General features: G+C 37.6%; 1 protein-coding gene across 2 annotated transcripts in view; it reads right to left on the bottom strand.

Moving 5' to 3' along the window:
• Positions 1 to 17,965, bottom strand: part of SLF2 (SMC5-SMC6 complex localization factor 2) — a 41,613-nt gene extending 23,648 nt beyond the window's left edge. Inside the window, exons 1-9 of one of the 2 annotated variants that reach the window (XM_059899976.1) lie at positions 17,725 to 17,965; positions 15,086 to 15,129; positions 13,853 to 14,577; positions 12,450 to 12,507; positions 7,299 to 8,284; positions 6,243 to 6,313; positions 3,408 to 3,530; positions 2,264 to 2,431; positions 1,032 to 1,134 (exon numbers count right to left, since the gene is read on the bottom strand). In XM_059899976.1, the coding sequence (XP_059755959.1) occupies positions 1,032 to 1,134; positions 2,264 to 2,431; positions 3,408 to 3,530; positions 6,243 to 6,313; positions 7,299 to 8,284; positions 12,450 to 12,507; positions 13,853 to 14,577; positions 15,086 to 15,129; positions 17,725 to 17,864 (2,418 nt within the window). In that variant the 5' untranslated portion in view covers positions 17,865 to 17,965. Of the gene's footprint in view, positions 1 to 1,031; positions 1,135 to 2,263; positions 2,432 to 3,407; positions 3,531 to 6,242; positions 6,314 to 7,298; positions 8,288 to 12,449; positions 12,508 to 13,852; positions 14,578 to 15,085; positions 15,130 to 17,724 lie in introns of both variants that reach the window. The other variant, XM_059899975.1, reaches the window with a different exon arrangement.
• Between the last annotated feature and the right edge of the window lie 8,250 nt (positions 17,966 to 26,215).

Genomic DNA, 26,215 nt, shown 5'->3' on the forward strand with positions numbered 1-26,215 from the left:
AGGCATACTGCGGGAAGCTATAGAAAAGATAATTAGTACTACTACTTAAAAAACCATTTGGAGGCAAATTTTGATTTAATTAGGACTGTTTAAAAAAAAAAAAAATCACTGGGATCCAAGTAGTGAGCTCCTAACCACTGGAAGCAAATGCTCCTGCCCCACAGTCTGTCCCACCTGTTATTCTCTCTGCCTAGAATGCCCTTCGCCCATTTACCATCTGACATATCTATAAACATACACACACCTGTTTATTGTCTATCTCCTCTATACGAGAATGTGGGTTTCATGAAATCAGAAACAATGATTTTTTTAAATTGCTGTTCTCTCCAGCACCTGGCACAGTTGGCACTCAAACATGGCAGCTATATGAAAAATGAATGAAAAACTATATTGGAATATCTAGTTCTTGCAAATATGAGATTCTTTGAAATGTAACCTTAAAGCCCAGATTAGAAACTGCATATATTTTCCCCACTTCTCACTTCACATATATAGTAGTTACAGTTCTCTGATACCACTGATATTTATAAAGTTACCATGTAGATAGTACAAAATTAATTATTTAAGTGGATTTAAAAGTTAAATATGAATGGGGAAAAGAAATATTCAGTTGGATTTGCACTCCCCGTACCCAGTTATGAATGGAGAAATATCAGTATACAAGTCAAATCCTAAAAATGTATGTAGGCACCTCCACAAAAATGGGGGGAAAAGGTAGAAAAAAATCCCCCCAGGTACGCAAGCATTAGAAGACTTCTTCTAAAGCAAACTACAATAGTGATTTACCAGTGTGATGAAACGTCTTAGGCACAACTAGCATTATTGCCTATCCTGCACACTATCTGCATTAGCATTCCTTTTATAATCTCTTTATACGACTCTTTTTGCTTCATTCTAGCCCACTAAAATCATGGGTTTGATATGCTAGATTTTTTCTCTAGTAATGTGCAAATAAGATTATATTTTAAAAGTTTATTTTTGACTGCGAAATATAGAAAGAGGCAACTATACCCCCCAAATATTTCTCTTACCCGAAACAGCCACTTTAACACAGGTACAGGACACTGGACATAGTGATAAGCAGAGGTAAGGAAGCCTTGTGTTGTCAAAAAAATCTGATCTGTTTTTCCTGATCTGAAAAAAATACAGTGAAAGCAATATGACTGTTATCTTCAATGGCAAGAAACTTCTACCACCCACATCTGACATAATCAGGGAAATGAGCAAGCAAACCATCGCAGTCCGTGGAGGTGGACTCTACCCCAATGTGGATGGGTTACTCATTAGAAATTCAATCAGTGGCCTAAAGCTGAACCAATCTGTTGGCTTGGCTCCAGATTTATCTGGTGGACAAATCTACAGTAGCTGGCAGTGTTGAAGAGCCTATCAAGTCTCAGAGTATCGTCTGCTTTTGCCAGCTTGGGTTTGTACTTCCATAAAACTCAGCACCACAATTAATGTGATCTCTCTGGATCTGAGCTATCATGTACTGAGAGAAATTAGACCAGTTTGGGTATTGTGGTAGAGACTGTTAATCCCAACATCTATTCTTGTCTTTCCTCTTGGTAACTGAACCCTGGGGTTTTTAGCTAGGCACACTGGCTGCCTGAAATAAAAATCACTTCTCAGCCTTCCTTGTAGCTAGGTGTGGCCATGTTGACTAAGTTCTACCCAACTAACCATAAGTAGAAATGCTGTGTGGGGTTTCTGGGAATTTAAAGGCTGGAGCTCCAGTAGCACCTGAAGCAACCAGGTGCTAAGGATGGTGGGGAAGAAAGATTATATGGTGAAACACCAGCCCTGGACTTCCTACCTCTGAACTTCTTCCACATCAGAAAGAAATATACTTCTTGTTTTAAGCCTTGTTATTTTATTTTATTTATTTTTAACATCTTTATTGGAGTATAATTACTTTACAATGTTGTGTTAGTTTCTGCTGTATAACAAAGTGAATCAGCTATATGTATACATATATCCTGATATCCCCTCCCTCTTGCGCCTCCCTAAGCCTTGTTATTTTGACAGTCCCTGTTATTAGATACTGATCTTAACCCTAACTAATAAAGGCATGTAATATGCCAAGTGACTATCTTACACTGCTTCCTATAACTAAATAATAAAACACAAAGAGCAACAGTAATAAGTAAGAGGATGAGGAAACTGGATAGGTCAGAATAGAAATTAACCTTTCAGAAGATTACATCAGTCAGAAATCTTTCAATTTTTATACAAGAAAAAGTAAAATGTCTATTTTCATACTTACTTAAGAATAAGCTTTTCTACAGCACTTTGTCCGATAAAACCAGAGTCTCTTAAATCCAAGGTATACTGATTGAAAATTTTTCCAGAATTAAGGAAATTAAATATTTCTTCGCCTGGATGATGATCAGGAATAGCATCAATTGTAACTGAAAATTTCTTTAGAAATTCTCTGAAAAAAAGAAGTTATTGAATACTGAACAGTTATACTGCATATAATTTTGTATTTAAAGATAGGGTGCAAAAAACCCTTTTCTTAGGACCACTATTAATCCCACATTAGAAGACGAACATGAGAACACATGTTCTGCTCTCCCACTTTTTGCTAGTATTGAATAGTTATAGTCCAAAGCCACTAAATGTGTCTGTGTGAAAAGAATAGGAGAAAAGACAAAAAATGTAACTTGGCCTTAAAATCTGCCTTTCAAATCCACCTCAGATGGATTAAAAACCCATCATAGATTATTCACAGAGTAAATAACCATCAATGGCCCATTTATTTTACGAAAACAAAATTTTAAAATGTATTTTTAATACAGCATACATCATGAAAAATGCTGTACCTGTGCTCTTTTTTCCTCTGATTTTATTTATGTACTTATCCAGTTTTATTGAGGTATAACTGACATACAGGACTGTTTAAGTTTAAAATATACAGCATAAGGATTTGACTTACATACATCATGAAATGATTATCACAAGTTTAGTGAACATCCGCCATCTCATATTGATACAACATTAAAGAAATAGGAAATTTTTTTTTTTTCTTGTGGGGAGAACTCTTAGGATTTACTCTCTCAACAACTTTCATACACAACATAAAGCAGTGTTAATTATATTTCTCATGTTGCACATGACATCCCTAGTACTTATTTATCTTATAACTTCAAGTTTGTACATTTTAACCACCTTCATTCAATCCCTCCCTCCCCCAAACCTTCTGCCTCTGGTAACCACAAATCTGATCATTTTCTTTGAGTTTGTTTTTGAAGTATAACTGACCTACAACACTGTTAGTTCCTATTACACAACATTATATTGATTTTGTACCTCTATACATTGCAAAATGATCATCATGATAAGTCTAGTTATGATACACCACCGTTTACAAAGATATTATATAGTTATTTACTATATTCCCCACATACCTGTGCTCTTCTAAGAGGCCATCTTCATCATCTGTACTGTCTTGATCGCCAATTCTGATTGGGGATTTAATGCCTCGGCCCTGCCTTATGTCTTCCTGTAGTTGCTTCTGCAGTTCATCTAGCCTGAGAATCAAAAGAATGTTATAATAAATGGCTTAAACTAAAGATTTTTTTATTTTTAAGGTATGTCTAAAAGCAGCACCAAAGAAAACTCTTATTAAAAGATTTGAATATTTCTTTACGGCTAGGACTTCAAGAATGATGTCCAAATCATTTAGAGATCGGGGGAGGAAAAATCACAAAGAATAAACACCACTGATTTGATTATCCCTCTAATCTTTAATGCTCACTGGACTTCCAGTAGACCAACAACCTGATAATGTTAACTAGGCTTTCTAGAAGCAGTAGTCATCACCATTGTCACTGTGATTATCACAACACCCAACACTTACTAAGCAGTTACTATGACAGTGTACCAAGGACTTCATGTATTAACTCTTTTAACCCTCACAACAATTCCATGAGGTAGATTATTACCCATTTCATACACGAGGAAACAGGCCTTAGAAAAGCTAACTTGCTCAAGCTCACAATGTAAGGAGCTGGGATTCAAAGCCAGAGAGTTTAGCTCTGGAGTCCTTGCTTATATTGCTTGCCAAGATTAAGTTACTTTAACCAAGGTCCTTATTCCCAGCTCCAGCCCCACAGTAGATAAGTATAATACAACAGTAAATGACCAGTGAAGGCACTGCTCTATCACTACAGGAAAGAGTTAATCATCAGATCAAACTAGAACCTCTGCCTTTGGTCTGTGCAATGTTCAATTTTAAATAAGCAACTTCAGATCTGACATCACAAATCACATGAATTCATGAAACTTTTAAAGAATTTTACAGTTGACGGGAATTCCCTGGCAGTCCAGTGGTTAGGAATCCATGCTTCCCTTGCAGGGGGCACAGGTTCCATCCCTGGTTGGGGAACTAAGACCCCAAATGCCGCACAGTGAGGCTAAAAAATAATAATAATAATAATTTTATAGTAGAGACAAATTGCTCTAGTTAAATTCAGACAGGGGAATACTCCTCACTTACTGTCTGCAATTCCTATGCTTAGCTACTTAAAGACACATATATACCAACTTCAAGCCAATTGAGGTTTCAGTGAATTTCTCTGCATTCGTTTCAAGGATAGTCTTTGAACTAATAAGGAATATTATTTTTCCCCTTTCATAAGCAAAAGCAGTTTGCAACTAGTTACATAAATTTCATTGGGGTTATTATAATTCCCAAACTTTTTGATTTCTGTATGTGTGTGTGTGGTGGGGGGGTATCAGTAATAATTCTAAACTTCTTCCTCAAAAGAGTAATTTGATGTAGAAATACCACTTCTGGTTATATTCATTTCAAAACTTGGACTAGGATGGCATACAAATGTTTAACAAGTATGAAGATGCCACTTCATACCTGTTAGGATGGCTATCATTAAAAAAACAGAAAAACCAAGTGCTGGTGAGGAGGTAGAGAAACTGGACCCGTGTGCACTACTGGTAGGAATATAAAATGGTACAGCCACTATGGAAAACAGTACAGCAATTCCTCAAAAAATTATGTATAGAATTACCATATGATCCAGCAATTCCACTTCTGGGTATATACCCAAAAGAACTTAAAGTGGGTACCTGAAGAGATAATTTGTACACCCATGTTCATAGCAGCAAAATTTACAGTAGTTAAAAAACAGAAGCAACCCAAATGTGTCCATCAATAGATAAATGGATAAATAAAATGAGGTACATACATACAGTGGAATATTATTCAGCCTTAAAAAGGAATGAAATTGGGTCATTTGTAGAGACGGGGATGGATCTAGAGACTGTCATACAGAGTGAAGTCAGAAAGAGAAAAACAAATATTGTATATTAACGCATATACGTGGAACCTAGAAAAATGGTACAGATGAACCGTTTGCAGAGCAGAAATAGAGACACAGATGTAGAGAACAAACATATGGACACCAAGGGGGGAAAGTGGTGGGGGGAGTGGTGGTGGTGGGATGAACTGGGAGATTGGGATTGACATATATACAGTAATATGTATAAACTAGATAACTCATAAGAACCTGCTGTATAAAAAAGTAAATAAAATTCAAAAATTCAAAAGAAAAAAAAAAGGAAATTCTGACACATACTACAACATGGATGAACCATGAAGACATGATGCTAAGTGAAATAAGCCAGTCATAAAAGGACAAATACTGTATGATCCCATTTATATGAGGTACCTAGAATAGTCAATTTCATACTAACAGAAAGAGTAGTAGTTGCCAGGGGCTAGAGGGAAGGGGAGAATAGGGATTTATTGTTTAATGGGTATAAAATTTCAGTTAGGGAAGATGGAAAATAAAAGTTCTAGAGATGGATGGTGATGATGGTTGCACAACAATGCGAATATATGGTAATGCCAGTGAACTATACATTTAAAGATGATTGAAATCGTAAATTTTATGTTATATATTTTTGTCACAATAAAAAAAATACAAAAAAAAATTTCTACCCATGCTTTTGATCAAGAACTTCAGCTACCAGATACCAGCTGTGGTAAGCAGAAAGGAATTCATACTATTAATTATTGCAGTATGCCATAAAAACCAGGATCTTCTGATTCAGCCTGTAAATAAGAACACCTTATTTCTAACATAGTTGACAGCAAAACTGTTGTAACAGCACTAGCACAAAATACATGCTCATTTCTCATGTTTTTTTAAGGTAAATTAAAAGCCAGCCATATAAACAAACAGTATGTTAAATTTAGCAAGATAGTCACGATGCTAACCTACCTTTGTGTGTCTTCCATCTCCTTCACTAGACGCTCTAAAGTATTTGTATAAGTTCCACTATGAACATGTTCCTAAAACAAGAAGAAAATTTGGGAATACTTTATAACATATCTTAGTAGAAGAATTGGGATGTTTTAAATTATTCAGAACACTAAAAAATGTTTTCTATTTCAATAACCTGGGCCAGGAGGATATCTTTCTTAAAAAGATAATTTTCACCATCATGCTTTAAATCTAGAATTTTGTACTGCAGGCAATTTGATTTTACCATCTATTAGGAAAGGCACTACTTATAAAAACCGTGCTAGCCTTAGGAACTGACTGTCAACACCCAAGGGCTCCACAGCTACCCTGTCTTTATTTTTAAATTCTATTTTAGTGGAATTAAACTACTAATTTTTAGGTGTTACCATGAAACATTAACACCTTCCCCACCAAATTTTACGCACATGAGAATTTAATTCAGCTTATTCCCAAGATAGAATGAAGCACTTTATAAATAAAATTGCACACCACAATTAACAACATTTCTACACTCTACCTTCATTTACAGCAGTGGTCTCCAAAGCAGGGGGTGTGCAAGGTGATCCATTGGGGTGCAGGAAGAAAATAATAGAACTTCTATTTATATGGAACTTCTATAGAAACTCCAGTAGAACTTACTCTATTGTAACTTCTATATAACTTATATAGGAAAATACTTTTTTCTTCTTCCTTTCAAATTCTGTTTTCTTCATATGCTTTAGAAAGTACATAGTAGTATAGTAGTACATGTATATAATCTATAGGTATACATATATATTGGGGTACATGCTCAAAATTTTTTTTACTAATAAAAGTGTGTGTGATCAAAAAAAGTTTGGAGACCACTGATTTACAGTTATAAAGCTGAAGATATGGGAAATTCATTAACCAAAAAAGAACTATACCGCTTTCAGTCTAATTGTAAGTTGTAACAAACAGTGAATTTTAAAGTAAGTTCTAACAATCTATCCCTCTTTCACTAGTCAATCCATCTTTCTCTCAAGTAAAGATAAGTGTCATAAAACTACTTACTGTATAGTCTGATGACTGAGATCTAAGCCCCTTAGAAAGAGCAGGAGGCTTTCCTGTAGTTGCAGGAGTCTGATTGAAGTTCAAAGCCATTATCTCTTCCAGTGATTTTAATGTTTCCTCTTCCTCATCACTGTCTAGGTTATAACCTAAACTTTCTTCATCACTATCAAAATCACCCCTTAGTTTTCTTTTCAGTGCATTGCTACCTGCATTGGAATTTCCTGAACTCTCTTTATCTGAAGGGGCTTTATCTGAAGCTGCTGTTGGGCTCGGAATACATGGCACAACTTCCAAAGCAGCCGGGGGAGACTTTGTAGGAGTGCCATATTCTGAACGCAAAGATCCCCCACAGATTTTCCCTGTAGATACGTTAGAATCAGACTTATTAGTCTTTGCTTTGTGTTCCTTGTGTTTGGAGGACTCTGTAGAATGCCCAGAACATTCTTTAGATGAGGAACGCTCTTTATCTTTTTTAGGAACTGGAAGAGTGCAATTTTTAGCATTTAACGGAACCCGGGAGGAACCAGCACTTGGAACATGGGAAAGTAAAGGTAGAAGTTTTGTCTCCTGTGATGCCACAGAGCTAGCAGTTTTATTTTTCTGAAGGTTGCTAGCTTTTTTAACTGCAGACTTTTCCTGAGGTAAAGATAAGTGGGGTTTCTGTATCTTAGTCTCTTTGGTACTTGCCACACGAATTTGGTCACTATTCCTGGAAGAATGGTGCCCAGAATTTGAAGGTGCCAAGCCTGCAGAGGAGCAATCAGCTTCTTCACTCGGTTCCTTGGATATATCTTCCAAGCGCAATACACCACCAGGTGTCTTCAGTGCAATATGTTTTATAAATTTTTCTCTCTGATGTGGTCCATCAGGACGCTTCTCAAGGAAGGACTCTTTTGCTTTTGGCATTATAGATTCTCTTGTGCTTTTCAGATCTGAGTCCACAGAGTTCCTTTTTCTTTTGTCAGGGAATTTATTCTGCTTAGAGCCTGCTAAAATTTAATTTTTGCCAGATTAGTGAAAAGTATACTTTCCTATCTTATTAAAGTTTATTCAGTAAGTGTCTAGAATACCCTGACAAAATGTTTAAATTCTAAAAGTTTAGGCTGAGATTAACCACATATGGAATGAGGAAACAGAGTTAATATTTTATTTATTAACTGATAAATAGTAGTGTCCATGAAATTTAGTCCAAAGCTAATGACAAATGCTCATTTTCATTCAAAAGCTATTAAAAGTTTACCAAATAGAATTAGAGATGTTACACCCCAAAACACTAAAAAACTGCTTATCTGTATCAAGGAAAGGATCCTAAAGGCACTTTTCCTCAAAGTGCATATACTCTTTCTTAGACTAAAGCCTACCTGGTTCTAGAAATGTAACACTTTTACATCTAAATTTATAGTACCTTAAAATACATATACAAGAACTAGTTGAAGGCAGAAAAATTTTAATTTCTCAATTAAAAAAAATTCCCCTAAGTCTTTTTCCCTACAATTAAATTGTTTACTTTCTTTCCCATGTATCCCTCTAGTCTTCAGCTGTGTTATGGGTTGAACTGTAGCTCCCAAAATGATATGTTGAAGTGTTAACTCCCAGAACCTCAGAATGTGACCTGAATTAGAAATAGGGTCTTTATAGGGGCAATCAAATTAAAATGAGGTCATTAGGGTAAGTCCTAATCCAATACAACTGGTGTCCTTATAAAAAGAGGAAATTTGGACATGGAGAAAGACATGCAGAAGAAAGATAATACGAAGACACATAGGAAGAAGATGCCACGTGACTGAAGTGATGCACCTACAAGTCAAGGAATGCTAAGGATTGTAGACAAACACCAGAAGCTGGAAGGGCAAGTAAAAGGAGTCTCCCCTATAGTTTTTAAGAGAGAGCATGGTCCTGCTGATAACCTTAATTTGGGAATTCTAGCTTCCAGAATCATGAGACAATAAATTTCTGTTGTTTTAAGCCACCTAGGTTTAGGTACTTTGTTATGGCAGCCCTAGGAAACTAATACAACTTGTCTCTGTGTTAGGAGCTCCATCCAGAAGCACATATATTTGAGTTAACCAGTTTTTTAAAATTTCTGTGTTTAAAAATGTGATGTTTCATTAATTCACTCTTAAAATTTATTATTCATTAAAAATTCACTATTTATATAACTAGTATTCTCAAAATCAAATTTCCCTAAATCAAGTTCTTTCTGCACATGGACAGATGTCCCCAAATTCTTAACAGCTTGATTTAAAAAACAAAAACCAAAAAACCTCAAGAGTTAAGCAATTATTTGCATAACCTGATCAATACATACTCTGGAAAACTCAATTTATAAGAATGATAAATCAATTAATAAACAAATGCTCCTATCTACATTCTTCTACAGATACTTTTATTACCTGAGAAATCATTCCATGCCCGCTAAGTTTTCTGGAGTTAAATGTCTTATAAAAAAGGACAGAGGTCCCTTATAGGGCAGGATGAGAAATCAGGTAACTAAGAAAAAGAGAAGACTTACACTGATTATCTTAAGTTTGGGGGTTACAAAAAAGCTACAGAGCTGCTAATTTGAGTTTTGCTCCATTTCCTTAGAGAAGACAGACAATTTATACACAGCTAGTAATGAGGGGAAATTCCTGCTTTGTTTAAGAAGTAAAGACTTACCTAGGAGGAAAGAAAAACTGTGTGCAAAGTTTAGGAAAAATCAGCTTATTATTATTTTTTTTTTTAAGTGACGGTGTTTTTTTTTTTTTTATTTTTGGCTGCATTGGGTCTGTGTTGCTGCGTGCGGTCTTTTCTCTAGTTGCAGCGAGCAGGGGCTAGCCTTCACTGCCGTGCGCGGGCTTCTCACTGCTATGGCTTCTCTTGTTGCACTGCACAGCCTCTAGGCACGCGGGCTCAGTAGTTGTGGCGCACGGGCTTAGTTGCTCTGCAGCATGTGGGGTCTTCCCAGACCAGGGCTCGAACCCGTGTCCCCTGCATTGGCAGGCGGATTCTTAACCACTGCGCCACCAGGGAAGCCCGAAAAATCAGCTTATTAAGAGCTTTTAACATCTAGTGTTAAGAGGAGGGTGAATTGGTATTACAGGTCTCCTTTTGCAAGCTCTCTAGGGCAGTAATGTAACTGTAAACATTTCATGATTCTTTTCATACTTCTTGTACAACCTGTAGGCTGAATGTTTGTTTTATAACACTTCAAATATCTATTAATATATAAAATACTCAGATAAGATAGGGACTGAATTTGTAAAAAGAAAAAAAGGAAAGATCCAAATGCTCAATAGGGGATTGGTTATTAATAAATTATGGAATAAACTAGGGAGGGATTAAGTTGGTCCTCAGAATTCAGCCAAAGGACAGGGCTCTGGAAGACCAAAGAGCTAAATGCCTACCCTACCAACATTTTTGAAATCCCTGAACTTGCGTGTGATTAATGAATGTGTGACTATGTGTATCACCACAACTGTTAAGTGTAATTAGCAGTAATATAAATATAACATAATATTTGGATTATTAATATCTATTCATTATTTATCTATCATATAAAGATAAACATTCTTCATGTTATCTAGAGTGAAAAATCCCCTTATGCCCTTTATATTCTGTTGATATTCAACTGAAGTATAAATGTATGTTTACTAAGGTTACAACACCATAATTATTAATGAGGATTATGAAAACATGCAAACATATTAGAAATAAAATGCAAGTGAAGGCAATTATCTTAAACCTGCCTCTGAAAATATGTAGAAAGCATCCTTTTCAAGCAGTCTTCAAGAATGCAGGAAACAGTGTATGGGAAACTACTTTAGTCACCACTGATGAAATCTGCAAACCCATGAACTGAAGAGAATTTTTATCTTAGTCATTATCAGAGAAAAAAATGCTGAACAGCTTGGTGGCAACACCACCACCAGTGGTCCCTTATACTAGCAGAGGTAGCCTAAAGACATTTTGTTTTCCATTCACCTCAGTGCAAAGTGATCATTTATTTAGTTTTACAAATATGTAACACAGTACAGGAGCAATCTCATGGCTCATGGCTGAGAAATTACTGTTCTTGTACTATAATGTCAAAATCCACTAAAATTTGATCACTAAAACCAACGACACTGTAAAATTTTTAAAAATTAAAAAAAAACACATAAAACCTCAAATTTATTCTTTTATCCTAGAAGGTCCTTCTACAACAGTAAAATATGATTTCAGCCTTGGCTGCAGTTGGATTTTAAGACTCAAGATCACTTGGTCAAAATGCAGTACACCTCTACAATGTATAAAAAACAAAGTTTTACATGAAACCTGAAGAAGAATGAGTCAGAACTGTCCCTCTGTACCTGTTTTTTCATCTCTAAAAGTAACCACCTTATAAGGATGTGAATCAAATGATTAAAAGCATGGTGCACAGTAAGTGCTCAATAAATGTTGGCTATTATCAGTACGTCCAATGTATCTTACTGATTGTGGAAATTTGTAAAGTCCATTTTTCAAAGTCTGCAGTTATAGCAGAAAAAGAAATTTGACACACCAGACTATTCTGAACAGTTGGCATTTCCGGGGGCCTTTCATTTTCTATGTTATACATTTCTGCAGTGTCTGAATTTTACACTGTTCTATCTTCTAGTTAAAAAGAATACTTTAACAATTACTGAATTAACAGTAGCTGTTTGTTATTATGTATTTTCTCAATCAACAGTTACTGAAAGTACAAATTAATATCATGTAGGTGTCCTTGAATTTGATATTAAAAAGGGACCTTTGTATTTGAAATATTAAGAAACAGTTTTGGACCTTGATAACAGTTTCAAACTTAAACAAAGCATCTATAATATCAAGACTTCAGTCCATAATTCCAAGAATTTAAGATTATGCTTCTTAATGTAGCCAAGGATTCAGAAATAGAACACTGAGTACCAATATGAGAAGCACATTGTTAGGAACTCTCGAAGAAGGCAGAGAAGAGCCAAGACAAACCACTGTTTACACATACTGAATTCAAGAACTATTCCTTCTGAATATAACATTACCAAACTTTTAACTAATCTGAGACACCCAATTTACCTCTAGGAAGGAAACTGCATATTTAAACAAATTTAAGTAAAAAACAGTGCCATTAAGATGCAAATTTACTTAAAATTCTGAAAATTTTGATTCTACCTGAAGCAGGTTCCCATGAATCAGAAGAGGATCTTTTTCTTGAGAGAGGTCCATTTTCCTATTAGCAAAATGAGAAAAAATTAATTAGGAGTTGGGAGCAGTCAAGAATGTGAACTTTTCTTCATAATATTTAAACACAGATTTCTAGACTGAATAAAGCAAGCACGAAATTTGGAGGTAAACCCAAACTTCTATAATAAAATATTTCAAATTCTTAAGTCTCTTCATAAAAATGAAGTACATTTGTATATGTAAAAATGTCAGTTTTCATAATGTAAATTTAGAAATTTTTATTAATAGCTCAAGATTAATATTAGAGCACTGTACTACTATTATTTTAATAAAGAAATAGCCTAACATTTGCCTATCAAATGGCTACAACTCACTCTTCAACACTTCTGTTTAGGTACTGATACACCACCAAACACTGAAATGTTATGAAAATGGACCAAATGTTACTAACTTCTATTGATCATTAGCAAATCTCACTGGTAAAGGCACCAAATTCCTTGCAAACAAACCCATGAGTTTACAAATATAATTTTCCAGCAGTATAAAATACAACTCCATTCACTCTTAGAATGTCATAGTTTGGTTTATTTTTGGTCCATCTGGTTTTAAAATCTCATAGTATCTTATCAACATAGCACTTTCTTGATATCTCATCTTCCTTTAGTTGCTCTGTATGTAGAGAAGCTTTCTGATACAGATGTACTTAACAACTTGACTTTCCAGGGGACAGGAACACCTTTTATGCTAATTCTCAAAACAGAAGTTTGATGAGCTTAAGATGTATCTGGATAGTTTTCATCATATTCTAAGTTTTCTAAGACCTATACTCAACTACTTAAGACATATAACCTAAACCAGTGATTTTCAAACTTTAAAGTGCAGCAGAATAATCTGGAAGGCTTGTTAATTGCAGATTGCTGGACTCTACTTCACAGTTTCTGGTTCATTGGGTTTGGAGTGGGGCCTGAGAATCTGCATTTCTAACAAGTTCCTAGGTGATGCTGATGTTGCTAGTACAAGAACATTTTGAGAACCTCTCTTCTAAACCATTTCCTGTTGTTTTAGATTTTCCATTCCCTTAAGAATCTCCCTTCAGTGCAGCCTAACTTAAAAATGACTGTACTTGTCTTAAAAAAAATGCTTACTTTCCTGATTAAGAAAGATCTTTGTTCCTGGTCTGAAAAAATTATGGGCAAAAAACAATGCTTTACTAAGTTCGACGGACAGTTGGAGGAAATTTAATGAAACTAGCTTCTATACAAACTGTGTATCAGTATTTCCCTAACAAAAGGTACCAAATTGTTTCTTAACAATTATCAAACATTTTTGGATTTAGTATTCTAAATACGATAAAACAGTAGCCAAGCTAATTCAGCATTTATTGCACATACCAGGTTTGAAAGATTACTATTTCCGGCTGTGACATCATTCTGTTTACTCTGTTCCTGCCTTGGTTTGCATCTTCTTCCTATACTAGAGGATTTTAAGGAAAGAGTGCTTGCTGCTGAGAAAGAATTTTCTGAGTTGATTCTCTGCTCCATTTGCTCCCTTCTCAACCTCTTTAGTTCTCTTTCTCTGCAGTAAGAAGCTAGAGACAACTGGAACTTGGCTCCCAGTGGGCTTTCTCCTGGGTGGTGCCTGGATAGGCTGCTCCTGCTGCTAAGGCTTCTGGAGCTGTTCTTGAAGATGTCAGCTTCTGTCACCGCGGCCTGCTTTTTAGAATCTGCACTGATTTTGCCTCGATCTCCATCATTCTTCTCCCTGCTATTTTCATGAATGAAATGTGACTTCCTTCCCTCTGGAGACTGATGTTTTTTCTTCGTCTCTTTTGACAAGAGATATGAAGGAGGAACGTATTTTGTAACTGCCTTTGGACATTTGGTGGCCAGTGACACACAAGGCTGACGTGACTCATGTACACCATGATCTCTATGGTGCTCTTTAACACCTTTCATGAATGCCTCTAAGACGGGGCTCTTTTCTGATGGCACCCTTTTGGGTTTAGATCTTTTTGGTGAGGATAGTTTCCTTTCAAACTGCTCTGTCCCACTGATGGACAATCCACTTTCTCCATATTTGATGTTCGATTTTTGTGGAGAATCCAACATATGTCTATCTAAATAGCCAATTAAAACACATACACATTGTATGTTATTAAAAATAGCACAAACTATTACATTTGTATATTTATTATAAATTATTATACTTAAAATATTAAGCTATCACAAAAGTTTTCAAATTGATAATTAAATGATACACATATTATTGGGGGCGGAAATTAAGACATGATTTAATAGCCTTACTTTCACAAAGCTCCCTTTTGTTACATCATGTAAGCTCCCTATAGCTCCACTTATGAAATAAGTTACTTTAATACAGAATCGAAATAGTATACATTATGAACATTATTGACTGGAATATTTTCAATTAAGAAAGCGTAACAGCAAACAGTTTCTTCATGATGTTTAGAACTTATCTTTGTAAACAACACTGCATCTTCTTTATATTTTCTATTTTGAATACCATGTTTAATCAAATTCATAAGAGTTTAGAGTAGATTTAAAAATTGACTCCATCTTCCTCCCCAAAAGATCCCACAAAAGATGCATTAACAGTATACATACCTTGTTTTGAAGCTGGTTTGAAGAAATCTATAATTGACTGCTTCCTGAAAATAAAAGCATAACTAATATGGGATCACATTAGCAAATATTAAAACTTCAATAATTCAGATTAAGTGGAGAATATTAGTAGATTTATAGACTATAGGCTGAATTTCACTATCTGGTTTAATCAAGTTCTGACAATGACAATAATGCTTTGCTAAGCTGATTATAAAAAAATTTTTAAATTAAATTCAGCACTTCCTGTAGGAGTAAATTTATAAAAGCAGTATTGAGGTTTATATACTCTATAGTACTAAAATGATAAGACTGGAGTGTGGATCTAAGGAATTGGTAGAGTATTTCCTAGGACTAAAAAGCTTGCTGCTGTGTGGGAGAAGAAAAGAACTTGAGGGTATCTGATCCTATTCCTTGATATCTCCAGTGCCAGGTACAAAATAATGCTCAATAGATGTTTGCTGAACAAATAATGGAGATTATAAAAACTAAGTAAAACCTGAACAGACTCATAACAAGAGCAGATGGTAGAATGGCAAATATGGGTGATTTTGCTGGTCTGGAGAGGCAGATGAAGAGTGTACTGGGCAAAAGGAAGAAAGGATCAAGTTCTAACCTTACACTATACTCTTTATACACTACAGTTAGATGTTAATCTAAGTAACAGCAAAAACTGGAATGAATAGTGTTTCAAAATCTTAATTTTTTACTAAGAATTCTTAAGATATTTATGAAAATAATGCGTTGCCTGGGAAAAACACAAAACAGAGAAAAAGGAGAAAGTTAACAATAACAAAAACCAAACTGTTTTAATTTTTAAGGGTTTCTGCATCCTACAATGAACACAAAGTGAAGTAGGACCATATTACCATAATTTGTATTCTGATTTGTTCATGTGTTTAGAGTTGTCAGCTGCATAGAGGGATGTTATTGTATGTTGAGCAACAAATCACCTTTCTGGCAAATTTTGCTAAAATGTATTCATTTTAGCTGAAAGAAAATAAGCAGTAGATGAGTTTCCCTAAATATTTGTCCACTATGAGCTTGGAATGCTCAGAGGAAACTTGAACAATCCAAGTCCTTTGAAGGTTATGCTTCTTCTACATCTTGTACTCTTTACTTGCCACATTAGAATAGCAATGCCCATTCTTAATGGTTTACTGAGAGTCCACAATGTTTGTTTGAGATGCTGGTAGAAAAGCTAAGCAGCTATGAAATGAATGAGTGGGAATGTATGCATTTTTTTCATAAAATAAATTATATCAGAGGGTAAAAGAAGAAATACTAGAGGTCTGCAAAGGGGAGAAGGATGATGCCTTCAGTTACTGGTTGAGTAAAGAGAGATGAGAAAGGACTAAAAAGCAGCTAATTAACTCAAAACAATACTGAATGTTTTTAAGTTAATTACTAAAAGTAACTCTGTATCTCTTCCGTAAAGTATTACATCTTTTTGGTTAATACACCTAAGAGAAAAATGGCTTTGGGTAAAACATACAAGAAACCTGTAAAATAACCATGAATGTGACTTTCAAGAAAGAACAGTCCCCTAAGTTCATATGCACAGAAAGGTCCATTACTTATTTATAACTAATTAAACTAATTATAACTAATTAAAAAATTATTTGTAACAGCACACAAACCCTTATCTGAAACTTTTGGGGCCAAATGTGTTTTAGAATTCTAAATTTTTTTTTTAGATGCATTATGTAAAGCCCCCAGTGGGGTCTGAGAATGCACCCTGTAAGCAAACACATTAATATTTCTCCAACAAAACTTACGAACACTCACACCTAATGAGATAAAGACCATCTATAGCCTTCCATTAGTTCTGGTCAGGTTTGGCTGCCAAGTTAGATGTGGTGCCAAACTTATTGAAAACTTTCGATTTTCATAGCTTTCTGAATTAAGATAAGGGGTTGTGGACCTGTACCACAATATTAGAAGATAAATTTACTGTTAAACTTATGTTACAAGCTTTTAAACTTAAAATAAAAAAGACAGTACCAAGTGCGTAGAGAATTTAAACATGTTTTATTGTCAGAGGATTTCATTTGATTAAACTCCCCATCTCATTACATAGCTCCCACAAAATCTTTACAAAAAAACCTGGCCTCTTGGAGAGGCGTAAAGTTACTGAAGGAGAAAACATATCACATTCCAAATCTGTATGTTTTTTAAATTAAGACTTATCGTGCATAGTGGACTTTAAAGCAATTCGTGGAAGGGTTTCCCTCATCACATCTTACATAATTTCACCCACAATACAGAAAAGGCTTATACTATTCAACCACTAGAATCAGTAAAACTGAGAGCGTACAGAAAACCACTTAAATATGCATTTAGCAGTCAGGGCCCCGGGTCCAGCTAAAGTAAAGGACAAAAATCACGTTCTACCTAAGGCGGGTGGTCCGTAGCCATCCAGGCTGTGGTCACTAGACCAAGAACAGCGTCCCAACTACAGAAAAGGAGACTCCAGCTCCCAGCAGCCCCCGCGCGGAGGCGGGGCGGTGGTTTGCCAGGCCCCGGACGCGGAGGCCTGAGCTCGCGGAGGATGGCGGGAACTGGAAGAGCGGCCGTCCGCAGTCCTCCCTCATACCCTTGCCCCCGCGCCCCGGCCCCTTCTCAAGCCCTCTGCACGGTACCTGTCCCCAGGACTCTCTGTTCTCTTTCCCGCTGCAGCAGGGGCGGTACTACCGGGTCTCAGATGGCAGCGCGGGGGCGACGACCCCGGGGCTGGGGATGAGGGGAAACCTGGCCTAGCGGGCATGCAGCGCCTTGTCATGTCGGCGCCGCTGGCGACGGCGGCATGTGCTGTGGCTGGAGAAGTTGGGTGCGTGGTTGCCGTCTTGCTGCTGGGACTCGGGGAGGCTGTCGGAGCAGAGGTGGGCGGCACCCCCTTCTCTCTTCATGGCGGTTCTCTCTCTTCGGAAGTGACTCCGGTGTGAGCGGGAAGGAACCTGAGGACCAACAGGGGGCGGGTCTTACTTGAAGCGTCGCGTTTTGATTGGCTGGCACGGCGGTCATTCCTGTCGTGGCGCAATAGAAAGCCGCAGCCTCTCAGGGAAAGGCGGGGTTTCGGGGAGGGGGAGGAGAGAAGGAAGACTGCCCCCCATCACGTGCACAGGGACGGGGACGGAGATGGGGACGGGGACGGAGATGGGGACGGGGACGCGGGGACGCGGGGATGCGGGGGGCGGGGGGCGGGGGGCGTGGGTGGGGGCGCCGCGGCCTCCGGGCCGCGTCGGCTTCGGCGGGCGCGTGGGGGCGGGCAGGCGCTGGCAGGCGCGGGTAGCAGAGCGCGCTGCGGCAGCTGGCGACACCCATCTTGAAGAGGGCGAGGGGGGAGGCAAACCCGGAGCTCGGTAGCTGTCCTCAATGAAGATGGCCAACATTTGGGCTTCCAGTGTCACACAGTTGTGCCTCAGAAATCCCCAGCTGTTCATTACATCTTCTCTTTAACATCTTAGGCCAAAGTGCCCTGATGCTGTCACCATTTCCTCGGTAGTCTGCACAGCCCAATCTGAAGACTTGTTCATTCTGTGAGGATTCTTGCTAAGTGCTGGGGGTGGCTCCTTTTTCTCTTTCTTTTAAAGAAGAAAAAACACCTCATTGAAATAAAGACTATTTTTATTCCACAAACGCATTTTGTTTCTCAGTTGCTGAAATGAGTTATCCATAAAACCTCTGCAGCCAGATTCCTGGGAGATTTCTGAAAGGAACATAGGCTCAGCTTTCAATTACCCATGTTAAGTGTGGAGAGCATAGTTTAGTGAAAACTGCCAGCAGCCTCCAATCCTCCTTTGCAAAGGGCTTGTGCTTTGGAGGCTGTTAGCGTTTTCCCTACAAACTGAGAGGCTGGTCAGAGTATCTCTGAGCTTGTTTCCACATCTATAAAATGGGCATTCTACTTTTCTGGGCAATTGTAAACCATAAAAATGGTAAGCAATGCAAAGTGCACAGCTCAGAGTCTCTCATGTAATAAGTACTGGGCAAATTAATGTTCCCTTCCCTTGTTCTTTAGACAGACTCTTACACTTTAACTTACTACAAAATCTTCCAGAGACAGATCAGATATTATAATAACTATTAACCAAAATATCAATCTCAAGGTTGTTCAAGCCTTAACTGTCAGGCCTGTTCAATCAGTTGGATGGAACAAAATCTTAAATGACACGGAATTTAGACGGGTCTTTAAAGTTTATTGTACTCAAGATTTAACTGCTTTGCTAGCTAAGCATGCCTGACTGGCCTCAAGCTCACCTCCTTCCCTTCCCCGTTAGCCTTCAGGAGGAAGAATTAATGAGGAACAAAGTGGCTAACAGGGTGGCAAAGTGGAGGATAGAAGGTAAACTGAACGTACAGGTCTCTCATTCATCCCCAAAGTATATATCCATAGGTATATACTAGGTAGCAGGGATGCAACAAAGGAAATACTGAAATAAGGGGCATTTTTCTGCTCCTAATACTTGAGAAGTTACTGTACCTAGCATTGTTTCTTAGATAAAAAAAGAATATAATAAATGCTCAAAATGTGTTGAATGAATAGTGACTTATATGTTTGTTTATTAAGGACGTTTCACACATATTATTTCCAATCTCTTGTCTTATCGTGTTCTGTTGGATGTTACTACACTAGCAAGCTCCTGTTTCTATAACAGCACATCTACAAAACATTTAATCTGATTCATTTCATTGCATGCTTAGATCATAAAAAAGAGATGCATAAAAACATGTTCTGCATAATCAATTAGTTGCTTTTCTTGGATTATAGTATTTGAATCATCCAGCTTCCAAGGTGTCGCTTTAAAGTCTATACTCGTGCTACCAAACAATAGTTTTCGGATTTTCTTAATCTGAGCAACAGATTATGGAGTTAAGTGAGGCAAGAAATCCCTTGATCAATAAATGGAGATGGAGTCATAATGAAAACACAATTTAAAAAATCTCTTCCTAACAGTGAAGTAGTTATCCAAATCCTCAATAAGCATTAAGGCTCTTCTTTGTTTAAACTGTGTTTGAGAATGATACAGATTTGGGTTGCAGGGTGAAATATGCTCAACATACCAACCGGAACTGCCGGGAGCCTCTACTAAGGCTCTTCCCGCCCCCCCCCCCCGCCCCCCCACCTCCCACCAAATAGTGCTGGTCGGTCTATTATGTGTTTATATCCCTTCTCTCACTTTGAATTTGTGTGTGTTTGTGTATGTGTATACACACATGCGTACATACACTGTGTGCACACACATGGTTAATGTAAGGGATTTTTACACATTACTTTGTAGTGGGCTGGAAATAGATGGCCTGGAATCTGTACACCAGGTGAAAGATGTTAAAGAACCAGGTATTTGCACGTGAGGAGACCAGGGGAGAGAAAAACTGGGGTGGGGCTGGGGGAAGAAGATGATGAATAAAGTAGACAAGACTGAATTAGAGATTTAAGACAAAACTTCAGCCAGGATTGGAAAAGTAATTTAGAGAAATGAATGCCGGATGACCATAAAAGGCTAGTTGGAAAAGATTTCTGGGCATGGGGATGAGGAAGCAAAGATCACAGGAATGGAGTGGCTTCTAGGCCTGAGGCTTCTATGGGGTACCCCTCAGCTCAGTTTAGCACCCTGAGCTGTTAAAGGCAATAGGAGAAGCACAGACTCTGGCCTTGATGGGAAGGGATGGGGCAGCCGCAGAAACAATGTTACATGCACGACAGATCAAATCTGCTGGGAGCCTCAAGCCCAACGTGGGAGTCCTGAGAGGAGTGACAATATAGCTGATGCCAGAGATCCAAGCAGTCACAGAGAGAAAACAACTTAGGGAGATTGGCTCAAGCTGTACCTTAGCAGGCAGGGGCTAAGAGAACAAAAGGTCAGTAAGTTGCGCAGAATGTTACTAATAAGCAGGGAATTCTACCTTTTGATTCAACAGTAATGACATACTATTGCTCTGAGATTGCTGCACTCTGGAATAAAGCCCAAGGCTCTTGTTGGAAGGTGCTCCACGGCAGGCGAGAGACAATGATGGGTTTGCTGCAGAGCTGCCTTGATGGTGGCCAAGAATGTGTGTGTGGAGGGGAGGGTAGAGGGTGACCTGGGAAAGGGGATAAGGAACAGACTCAGAAAAACAGGAAATAATTAACTTGAAAGCCTGACAGAGAAAGACCACGTGATGATCTGGAGGAGGGAAGGCGAGCTCCAGCATCTCAAGATCTGCACAAATCACTTTGTGAATGGATGCTGAACTCAAAACTGCCTAACAAGTGCTTGGAAAAAGCACTAGCTTGGGTCTTAGGGGCTGCTGGGGAAAAGCCAAATGTAATATAACATAATGTCATGTCATGAAACCTAAACTTCCTGGGAGTAATTAGTAAAACTGTGCAGAAGCAGATCTAATGTTAAGGAAAGTAAGTTTCTTGTTATTTCATTATGGAATGGTGCAAGATAGAGTTTCCCACACTTTAGGGCACAAGTAACATATTTGTAAATTTTGACATACCTGAATGTTTCCTATATTAATAGTTAATTAATATTTTTCTGTAAATCACTTTTTAAACTTAAATACATTTATTTTAGAAGAAAAAATCATTTCCACAAGTGGAAAATCAGTATCACTTGGAAAGGGATATCTTTTCAAATGGAAGCTAACTCTCAAAATTAACAAATAACTGAATAATATCTAGAAAAAACTCTCCATGTTTCTTCTAGAGACCTCTTGTTTTCTATTGGTGGTAGGTATAGATATTACCCATACATCTGAAATATAAAAGACTCTTTGGGAAATATTGGTTTTGGGAATTCCAGCCTGGAATCAGGTGTTTTTCACACTGGGTTAACAACCCATTAGGTTTTGAAATTGGTGTAATGGGTCACAGACCACATGAAAAGAAAAAAGAAAGAGAGACAATGGAATAGAGAGTATTGATGCACTGCATACAGTGTATGAGTATGTGTTTTGCAAGACTTTTACTTATTCAGTTGTACATATATATTTTATATGGCAGTGATATAAAAGGTATTCCTGTGGCCCTACTGTAGGTGGTGGCATAAACATTTGAAAGTTGTTGCTGTAATCTGTATTCATATTTCACACTTCTGTGTATTGGTGGCAATGAACAGCAGAAGCTGCTTGGGGGGCAAAAGATGGGCTTTCTTTGGTCACTCCTGCTGGTGGAGAGACATAACTCCGGCTCCCCTTATGCCCTTTTAAGACCATACCCTCCAGGAGTGGGGGAGGATTGTAGAGAGAGGCAGACTGTCTCTCCAAAGAAGCTTTCCTTTACCCCTCCCGGGCTGTAACAGCTTCAAGATGGGGAGGAGCGGCTGAAGTGGTCCTATCAGATCCCTCCTTGTCCTCAGTAATCTTGAGACTGCGAGGGAGAAATGGGAGAGAAGGGAGAATGATACAAAAGAGGTGGAAAGACCTTATATCCCTTGACCAACTTGCCCCTCACATAAAACCCCACCACCCTGGAAAGAAGAGAGTCTGTTGAGGATAGTACATCTGATCTCACACCTTTGCAATGCTCTTCCCAGAATTCATCACACCTATCATGACCCATAAAACCTTTCTTTATCGGGCTCAGACCTGCCTCTTCAGAGTCATTCTACTACCACTGTCCTTAAGCTGTAAACTTCCACAGCACCAAAATACTGAACCCTCTATGCGAGGCATGGTAAGACGGCCTCCTGAAGGAGCCATCCTTCATCTCCTTCTTTTAGCTCCCAAAGAGGTTTTGTTTTTTTTTTTAAAGATATGGGGTAACATTTAAAAATCAAGAGATTTCCCACAAAATTCTAGATTTCTGGCTTCAAGAATTACAAAGAGGGGTCTCACATTTATGTCTACAGGGGCTAGGTAGACAATATAAGTACGCGAATCAGGTCAGTTCAAGGACCCCGCAGGCTGCTTGGCCACACAAAATGGATGCCAAGGCAGCAATATATGGAGTAATTTAGCTGAACTCTCAACACTTGTAAACAATATAAACTGGTATGGAATAATCTCTAAAATATGTTAAGTGAAAAATTAGGTTGCAGAACAGTGTATGCTACAGTGTATACATATATTATGTTATTGCTTGTATAAATAAAAGGGGTTATTTGTGTGTATATGCCAAGACTATCTCTGGAAGGATGCTGTGCTTTCCAAATAACTTCCTAATGCAACATAGTATTCTACTGTATGGATCTGCCATAATTTACTTGACTAGTCCCCCACTGCTGGCCTAGTTAGTTCCCTTTCAGCCTTATGTTACTGATAATGATGCAACAAATACCTTTATACATCCACCTTTGTGAACATAGAAGCATATCTCTCAGATACATTGGGAAGGGAATTGCTGGGTCAAAGGACATATACATTTTATATTTTGATAGACATCAGCCATTGGTCCTTTTAAGTGTCTAACTTGAGCATAGGTAAATAAGCTCATAACAGCAGTTGCCTCTGGAGAGAGGTTTTCCCCTATTTGTGAAATTTATATTTTACCAGGTGCATATATTACTTTTCCAAAGAAACACATATGTCTATCTCTATCTATCTATCTATCTATCTATCTATCTATCTATCTATCTATCATAAAATAAAAGGTCAATGGTTTTTGATGAAAAGTTAGACTGTGTTACATTAATTGCTTTCCATGAAGACTTCGCCAGATACGTTCCACTATTTCTGTTAGCATCTGCTCATTTCTCCTTCATCTCCCTTCTGTGGAACCTTGCCACTGACACCCCTATTCCTACCTGCCCCTTTCAGGCAGCGTGGAGCCTATTAAGTTATGTTGCCTGACCAGGGATTTGGTAGTACAAACATTTGTTGTTGGGTTCTCAAACTCAGCGTGTCTTAAATAGAACTAATTATCTTCCCTCCCTGACCTCCAGATTTGATGTTCTCTCCTCCTGTATTTCTTATCTCAGTGAGTGGTATCATCATCTTCTCTCACCTGTCACTCCAACCAGAAACCTGTGAGTCTTACTAATCTCTCCCCTCCTTCACCCTCAACCCCCATCTGTTATGTCATCAAGTCAATGGTTTTGTTAAATATCACTTGTATCCTTTCTTTTCTCTTAAAGACACATATACACACCTACCCATCCATCCATATTTGATTCTTTTTAGAAATGTAAAAGATATAGACAATACAAAGAATAATATTACAAACACATATTCACCATTCTGAACTCACAACTGACTGTTAAAATTTTAACCAGTTACTTCTCTTTTCTGGTTTTCTTTATTTTTATAATAAAACATTACAGGCGTAGCTAAGTCTCTCTTTATTGACACTCCAGTTTAATTCCCTTCTCCCCTACTCCTGTGGTTTTTCAAGTCCACAAGCCTCAGATTCCTCAGTTTTTACGTACATGTATAGCTCATCATAAGGAATATAGAGGATTATTTTGTATATGTTTTTTAAAAAATATGCACACATGTACATTTTATTTATGTATGCAGTTCATATGTAACATTTTATTTGTCCATTACAAACAATAGTGTCACAGACATCTCTGTACATGTTTCTTTTCACCCATGTGCAAGAATTTCTATGGGTTATATAATCAGAAGGGAAATTGCTGGGTCATAGGGTATTTGCATTATCAAGTTTATTTTATGCTGCCAAATTGCTTTCCATGAATGGCTGAATTAATTTGCAGTCCCACTAGAAATATATGAGAGCACTGTTCTCCTCATGTCTGCTCAAATATTTGATATTGTCATCCTTTTTTATTTTTGCTAATCTGAAGGGTGAAAATGGTTTCTCACTGTTTTATTTTGCATTCCCTTAATTGGGTATCTCTTCATACATTTGGGAGTGGGTCATTTGGATTCTTCTTTTGTTAATTGCCTATTTCTATATTTCACCCATTTTATAAGCTCCTGTGTTTTTCTTATTGGTTTGTAGAATTTAAAAAATGCATATTTTGAATACTCAAAAATCCTTTCCATCCCTCCTGCTGCACCCCAGTACAGGTCTTAATCATCCTTTGCAAAGTCTCTTGCAACAGCTTCCAAATTGATCTCTCTGACTTCAGTTTGCCCTTCTTCATTCCATCTTCCACATTGCAGCCTGAATGATCTTTCTAACAAGCAAATCTGAGCATGCCACTCCCAAATTCATTACAGGGAAACAAGGCAAAACAAAAACATCATCATCAACAACAGAATTACCAAATAAACCAACTTTAAAGCCCTAAACTCTCTGGCATACCATACCAGCTACTCCATGATCTGATCCCTCTCTACCTGTGTGAGGCCATCATGCTGTTCCCCCCCATACATCTTACATCCACCCATTCAGAACGATGGTACTGGCCATTCTTTGAACACATCTGCCTCACTCATGCTTCTGGGCTTTTGTGAACCCCAATTCGTACTGCTATCTTGTCCTCCTAGAAAAAATTTCCCTGACATCCCTAAAGAGACCTGGTTGCTCCTTGCTCAACTGTTATATGCACTATAGCTCCGCTATAGTCTTTATGACTTTGCATTGACATGATTTATTGTGTATATGTTTTCTCTCTAGATTGGAAGCGTCGATAGAACAGGGCTCTGTCTCTTGGTCTCAAAAGGCAGTATAGCAGAGTGGTTAGGAATGTGGGCTCTGAAGCCAAACTGTCTGGGTTTGAATCTTAGCTCTGTTACTGTTTGGGAAGTTGTTTAGCTTCTCCATGTCTCAGATTCCTCATTTGTAAAGTGGGGATAATAATAGTACCTATCTCATCCGCTTGTTTTAAATCAGTTAATAAATATAAAGTGCTTATTACTAGCCAAAAGGTGAAAGCGACTAAAGTGTTGATTAATCGATGAATTGATAAACAAAATGTGATATATATATACATACAATGGAATGTTATTCAGGCTTAAATAGGAAGGAAATTTCTGACATGTGCTACAACATGCATTAACCTTGAAGACATTATGCTAAGTAAAATAAACAGGTCACAAAAGGACAATTACTGTATAATTCCACTTATACGAGGCACCTACGATAGTCAAATTCATAAAGACAGAAAGTAAAATGATGGTTACCAAGGGCTGCAAAGAGGGGAGATTGGAGAGTTAGTGTTTAATGGGTATAGTTTCAGTTTGGAAAGATGAAAAAGTTTAGAGATGGATGGTGGTGATGGTTGCACAACAATG

Source organism: Balaenoptera ricei, chromosome 16, assembly GCF_028023285.1.
Source record: "Balaenoptera ricei isolate mBalRic1 chromosome 16, mBalRic1.hap2, whole genome shotgun sequence".
Taxonomy (NCBI): Eukaryota; Metazoa; Chordata; class Mammalia; order Artiodactyla; family Balaenopteridae; genus Balaenoptera; species Balaenoptera ricei.